The sequence below is a fragment of the Podarcis filfolensis genome (assembly GCF_964270895.1).
Source record: "Podarcis filfolensis genome assembly, chromosome: 6".
Classification (NCBI taxonomy): Eukaryota; Metazoa; Chordata; class Lepidosauria; order Squamata; family Lacertidae; genus Podarcis; species Podarcis filfolensis.
In genome coordinates, this window is record NC_139609.1 from 4,391,088 (window position 1) to 4,398,337 (window position 7,250).

At 45.3% G+C, this 7,250-nt stretch overlaps 1 protein-coding gene across 1 annotated transcript in view; it reads left to right on the plus strand.

The window, feature by feature from the left end:
* The window catches only part of PAPPA2 (pappalysin 2), a 114,719-nt gene extending 108,109 nt beyond the window's left edge, over nucleotides 1–6,610 (plus strand). Inside the window, exons 21-22 of the mRNA XM_083621524.1 lie at nucleotides 4,911–5,009; nucleotides 6,165–6,610. Of these exons, the coding sequence (XP_083477650.1) occupies nucleotides 4,911–5,009; nucleotides 6,165–6,239 (174 nt within the window). The 3' untranslated portion in view covers nucleotides 6,240–6,610. The remainder of the gene's footprint in view (nucleotides 1–4,910; nucleotides 5,010–6,164) is intronic.
* The last annotated feature ends 640 nt before the right edge of the window (nucleotides 6,611–7,250 follow it).

Here is a 7,250-nt window from a genome sequence, read left to right on the forward strand (position 1 = left end):
AGCTGTTTTATGCCATGGGCCTTAGGCAACTCCAAACTTCCAAAGTGTGTCAGCTGGTGAGCTGCTCCATGTGCATTTGGTCATGAAAAGTTGCATGATTTCTTGCTCCTGCCATTCGTAGGCCACTTGTGTTGCTTTTTGTAGTGTGAACTCAAATATGGAAATCCAGTTATTGGGTTTGCATTATCATATCTCAGCATGAAACAGAAGTGAGATCTTGTTGCTAAAGCCATCTGTAGTTTTTGCCACATCAGTTTGGTGCTGCCAGTGCATTGCTTGAAAGTACCACCATGTGGTACTCACTACAAGAGAGCATATGTTTGCTTCTTTCTGAGGGCCTGTCTCACCTACAAAGTGCCAGGAGTTGAAATCTAGATGTTCCCAGTCTGTGCTTATCAGAACTTTTTTCCAGGGTATTTGAGCCAGATAGATTTCCTTCCTCTGGTGCTCAGTCATTCACACTTGCCAGACTGTGCTAGGCCTGGCTCCAAATCAAAAAAACCATAACTTCTTAGTGACTTGTAATAATGAGACTTCAGAATATTTTGTAGACCTCTTGAACTGTTTCTTCCCTTTTCATACTACAGGCTGCAAACAATTATAGCCATTCGGATAAGTCCACAAAAGTTGGTAGCCCACAAAAAAGTTCACAAATACCATGTGGCACACCAGCAGCATGAAAAACAGGAATCTAATTCCTATACAGTTTCCAAGAGTTTCATTACCTGCTTCAACCTACAGATGAGCAGGTGACCATGGCATGAAGGAAGTCTAGAAGGATACATGCAGGAGGTCTGGCAGGCTGCTGTGTTTGGTAAAGACAGTTCAGGACTTCCTCTGCTTGATGTGGGATTGGGCATGAAAGCTGGGATTCGCTTCTGCTGGAAGCTTGGAGGTCCTCTTTTTCTCTGCAGTTCTGAATCGAAACTCTACAAGCACTTGGTGGAAGAAGTAGGTCCTGTTTTTAAGCAAGACACAGGAGGTGAAGGGTGAGAGAAGAAACTGGTCTTTATTCTAGAACAATTTGTTCCATCTGTCTGCTCTGAGCAACAGGTTCTCACATATGGTAGCAAGATGCGTGGCTGTTGGTTATGAGGTCTTCTGGCAAGGGTTGGGATTAGTAGTTTCAGAAGATGGTGCATGTATGAGAGGAGAAAATAGGGGGGGGGATGCTCTCTGAATTCATACCTATCCAGCTAGGATGCTATACTAAAACTCTCCCTAGATCATCCAGCAGTGAAATAATGAAAGAGCACAATAACTTTTACCAAATCTTATGTGAGCTGAAGGCCATCTCCTGCAATGGATCATTCCCCTACCCTCCACCAGCACACCCCTGCTGTACATGAAAAGCACCAAAAGCCTCTCCAGAGAGGTTTAGTCTGGACCCACTGAATATTGTGGGCTGTTTTTCTATGGGGCTGCAATTGGAGGGGGGGAGGAACCACCCAAGAATGCAGACATCTTGCATTGCAAACTGACTGGAATCCATTCTCTCTCTGGATGCTTCAGCCCAAATTGCCAGCCTCTCTCATATTTTACCAACCACCCCCACCCCAAATAATTTTTAACATGACTTGTCATATTTCTCCAGAGCTGTCTTATGAGTCCGTGTTTGTTCCAGCTTGGATATGTTTTTGGTGGCTTGAAGTGGTTGGGAGGGGAGCAATTAGTGGTCATATGTATATACTATGAGGACAAACCATCTTCGCCCCAACCCAGCACCTCCTCTCCACAGATGTTAATCTGGAAGTCATTTTGGACTAGCATCCGGGGCAACAGGCAATTGTTTGCAATAATTATATGGAAACTTGATAAAAAGTGCATTTTTGGTTTTGCCAATGAGTCATGATACGGATAGAGGAAAAATCCTTGCCACGTTGAACTCTGCAAAAAAGTGTGTGGGGGGGAATATGGAGATGGTCCCCAGATTATCCCTCTCTCTAGTTATGCTGTTTTCTTCTTTGCCTGCTATCCTGGTGCTGACAATTATCCCAAGCACTCTGTGTGCCTGATTCTGTCATTTTCAATAAGCGGGAGACAAGCATTGTCAGGAATTCTTGCAAGGGCTAGCTGGAAAGGGAAAATTGTGCCTGGGTGCCAGATATTTTGTACAAGCTGTTGGGAGTTGAATAATCCTTCTGGAATGTTTATTTCAGTGACCATCTAATCGTGTATTCCTAGAAAGAAATGTGAGGAGCTAGACAGCATCTGTGTTTGGCTCTTCCTCCTAATGTACATTGAATGTATGCACAGGTATACGATGCTCTACAGATATCCAAGATCATAGGGTAGATTCGAAGGGACACACTCTTAATTGTAAGATTTATTAACATTTCTTTGTTTGTTTGATGGTATTTACCTGTATTGAGTCTTGACTTTTTGAAGTCTTCTTCACAAAAGAAAGTGCTACACACAATACACACTTTTAACATATGGACTCCATTAGGACAAGCCTGGCCTCCTGCTTATATGGCTGTTAAAAAGGATTCAGCAAACTCACATCAGTGGTAGTCAGGGCAGCTTAACTGCAAACATTTATGACACTTACTAGAGGCCACATTTACCTGGAGGTCAAGCGGCAGAGGCAGCCGGCTGTCTTAATCTTGCTCTACATGCAAGCTTCCTGATCAACAAAAGGCAACAGGTGGGCTAATAATGTATTGAAAATATTTATGTAACCAGAAAGCCTTTCCACAGTTGATATCTACCGTATTTTTCGCCCTATAGGACGCACTTTTTCCCCTCCAAAAATGAAGGGGAAATGTGTGTGCGTCCTATGGGGCGAATGCAGGCTTTTGCTGAAGCCTGGAGAGCGAGAGGGGTCGGTGCGCACCGACCCCTCTCGCTCTCCAGGCTTCCCACAGCTCTCCGCAAGTGGTGGGAGCCCGGCGCTGGGCTCCCATGGCTTGCGGAGAGTTGCCTGCATGCAGAAGCCTGGGCGCGCTGAGCTCAGCACGCCCAGGCTTCAAACTTTGCGCAGCTCTCCGCAAGCTGTGGGAGCCCGGCACTGGGCTCCCACGGCTTGCAGAGAGCTGCCTGTTCTGGGGGCTGGGGTCGGGGGGGGGGAATTTTTCCCCTTTATTTCCCCCCCTAAAAAAACTAGGTGTGCCTTATGGGCCGGTGCCTCCTATGGGGCGAAAAATACGGTATATCAAAGTTTGTTTGTTTGAGAATGAACTGGAGCTGGGTGGTGCTGTTAGCACAGCAGCAACAAACAGCAACTTTTGCGTGAGAGCTGATCCACGATCACTTTATGTACCTTTGAGGACTATTAACTTGCTGATGGAGAAATATCATTGAAGCAGTTCATTATCCTGGAAGAACTGTTCTGTTTGCTGTTTGTTGCTGCTGTGCTTACAGCACCACCCGGCCCCACTTCATTCTCAAGCAAACTTTGATATAGATATCAACTGTGGAAAGGCTTTGTGCCTCAACTTCAGTGTTTCTTTGTGGTTACACACCATTCTAAGCATTCCTGTTGATGGAATATTCATTTGACTTCTGTTAGTCCGTGACTTCTTGCACATATTATATGGCTTTTGTTTATGAATTAAGAAACAATTGATAGTGTTTCACAAATATTGCCAATGCATTATTGGCCCATGTGTTGCCTTTGGTTGATCAGATTGTTTTGTGTTGTAACACAGGGGATTTTCTTTGTCTCATACGTCTCCTTGGAAGCTGGCCAGGGGCATCTGATCAGCTGCTGTTGGAGGCAGAATGCTGCCCAGCTGGTGTAATAATGAGGCTGCGGCCCTGTGTTCACTTTCCTGGTAGGAAGCCTCATCAAAAGGGCTTACTTCTGAGTAGGCAAGTGTAGGATTGCTCTGTGAGAGAGGGTGCTGGGAGGTTGATGGTTTAAATCTTGTCTCTGCCATGAGCGTATGAGGTAGCCTTGGACAAACCATGATCACTTAGTGTCAGATCCCTTCACTCTCAATGCTTGCAGTACAGGGATAATAGTCACCTTACAGGGCTTTTGTGAGGATTACTTCAGTAATGTGTGTAAAATGTAGATTGTTATCTGTCTGTCTATCTGTGTGTCACTCTGGCTTTCCTTTTAACCAAAAAGCGTGTAAACTTATATGAGAACCGCTGTTTTCTTATCATTGGCCCTAAAACTATTACCTTAAACCTGCTCCATCAGTCTAAAGCAATCACCCAATACTCTTTGACAAAAGTGCTAAGACGTCTCTGGTAAAGAATCATGAGGGCTAGTCTGTGGTTAAAGAAATATATAACAAACAAAAATTCTGTGCCAAGCGAAACTGAATTCTACAACATGCAGAACTTTGAAAATTCAGCATATTTTACAACGTAGCTTATTCTGCTTAGTTGCCCATGCATTACAAACATATTTGCAGCCATAAGTGCCAACAGCTTAAAAAGCAATAATGCCAAGACTCTTAGGAAACTGAATTTTGTGTTCAGTTTCCTTTTCTGTTTGCATAAAATCCTGGCATGTGTGCGGTAACTTTGATTCCCAGGATTATTTGGGACCGTAAAGGTTGCAAATGCCATTGTACAATGTTTCAAGGAATTGCCTGGTGGACCTTGGAGCTTCTTTAATCTTTCTATTGAAATGACCTTCCTTGTGGCAATTCTCATCAGCCCTGGCCAGCATGGTCCAGTGGTGAGGGATGATGGGAGTTGGTCCAAAACATTTGGGAGACATCAGGTTGAAGAAGTCTGTCTTAGACTACTGCTCAGCTTATTCACTTAAGTTACAAGAAACTTTGTGACTCTGGGAAGTATCAGATGTAATTTGTAGTCAAATTAATGCAGTATGTTCATATATTATTATATCTAGTTATTCTCATTGTCAGTAGTATTTTCATTGTTTTTGACCCCAGAGCAGTCTCCTCTTCTGTCTTCCTGCTCACTCAATGCCCTTTTCTTTTTTCCAGCCTTTTGAAGCTGATGGCTGGTGCGACACTGCCAACAACCGGGCCTACTGCCAGTACGATGGAGGGGACTGTTGCTCCTCCACTGTCTCCTCCAGGAAGGTAGGTGGGATGTTGGGGGTCCGTTAGTTTTGGAGAGTGCTTAACCCTTGCCCTGCCAGTCTGTATTCTCCCAACCACCTCCCTAAGCTGCTGTTAACCCCACAGAAAATGACCTCTCCCAGGTCTCCCCCTGCCCCCCCAATACATCTGAGGGTGCTACCAAGAGGGCCTTCTCTGCTGATCTTAACACCAAAGTCTGTAGAGAAGATATTGGTACCCAATACATTTAGGGCTTTAAACATTGGTGTGAGTACCTTAAATCGGACCGAGAAACAAACTGGCAACCCGTGCAGCTATTTTAAAAGAGGAATTATAGGAGTTCTAATGGGAACCCCAGCCTGTTGGCTTTTAACACCAGGTTGGTTTTAAATGTTGGCCGGGATCTTTTGTTATTCTGCAGTCCTGTAAATCATATATGGCCATCCTCCTTTGGGTTGGGACTCAGCTTAGTTCCTTCTTCTTGATCATATTCTCTTGCCACTTGCATGTTATCTGTACAAAAGATCTCGAGTCAGTCCTCGCTCCAGATATGTGCAAGTCTGGTTCTTCTCTTCCATCCTTTTTTGTTGTGCATCTTGAATCATTTTTTGTTCCATCACTCAGGAAGAAGAGAAGGGTTTGGGAGTATACCGGTAGCTCTTGGGATCTTGTGCCCAGAGCAGAGCCCATTCCCCTCTTGACATCTTGGTGATGGAGGGAAGAGTTTTGCTGGATGGCAGAGGTCAATGGCTTGAGGAAACACAGTGGTGGTGAAGCTTCCTCTGAGCAGCAGCCAAACAAAACAGCTGAGAAGGGTTGACTCTGTAGGGCTGGAGTGAGACATCGTGCATCACTGCAAAATACCCAGTCAATCCCTCTTTTTTTGTTTTATTTGAACTGATTCAGGTCAGGCAAAGAGTTTGGTCTCAAAGGTCAAATAGCTCAAATAGCCCTTTCATCAGGTCAGAATGACAAAATCTGAAAAGCTTTCAAGAGAACAGCAAACAGTGCACTGAATCTGGTTTGTGTAAGGCTCTAGGCCAGAGAAGGCATGCCAGATCTCCACTAATTTTGCCTGCTTTTTTCATTCTGGCTTTTTTCAATACCAAGTGAGGGACCTGCTTTCAGGTGGATGCACTCTGCTCCCTAAGCAAGCTTCTTGCCCACTCTCCCCAGGTGGTCGTATTTCCTATCGGCTGTGACCGGGACGAGTGCACCTGTCGAGACCCAGCCGCAGAAGAGAACCAGTGACAGCAGCCAGGGCCGCTTGTGCCGTCTGGGAAGCGAGTGGAGGATACGACACAGGCTTGAGGAGGAGCGGGACGCAGGGCTGATGGGAAGGACTCCAGTGGAACACGGGGGCACAGAGACCTGGTGCTATGGGAGGCATAAGTGCGTATGGAAGAAAGCAAGCAATGACAAGGAGGCAGAGAGCAAGCAAGGGGAAGGAGTGCCAGAGAGGAAGCCTTACAACACCCGTTCAGCTTCTTTCCCATCGAAATCAAGGTGCTGGCCAAGGGCCTGTTCCACAGCCTTGTCAGCTCTGCCGGCAAGCCGGCTCTGGATCAGGCCCCCGAGGCTGCCTTCAGTGCATTACTGTATAAATGGTTTGCCACCCACAACTGCCTTTGCTCTGAATTTTGTCAGTCTGCCCAGCTACCCTCATTCACTGTCTAGGGCTTGATTTTTTTGCAAATGCGGGGGGTGGGGGTGGGAAGAGAGGGGAAAGTGATTTGTCTGCAAATATTTAAGCATAATTTTATTACAAATCTATATTATATTTTTATTTGCTGATCATTAAGCTAAAACGTGCTGCTGTGAAGTGTGGGACATCAGAAAACTTGGTGTCAGATGCAGAGGGATTTCCAGACGCAGAAGGATTTCTGGTTTATGTGAACGGCAGAGTCAAGTAGTAACGTTGTTGTTGTTGTTTTTCTGGTGCATGTTTGAAGGCCCCCTCCAGCCCCACACAGCCCCCCCTTCTCCTTGACATTCTATTTGTTTTTCCTTATGGGCAGAGAATATTAGTGGTGCAGTCCAGGAAAAGCTTTACCATTTGATTCTGCCCACTGCATAAACTGGCCACAAGATGGGTACTTCAGTGTAACAGGAGATCCCCACCAGCCTCATATAATTGGTACCTATAAAGGCCAAAGGCTACAACAGAAAATCTGCACATTTGAACATTAAAAAGAACACTGTTTTTAAAGTAACTTAACATTACTGTACTGGGTCCATACATCAGGGCAGACTTGCAAACAA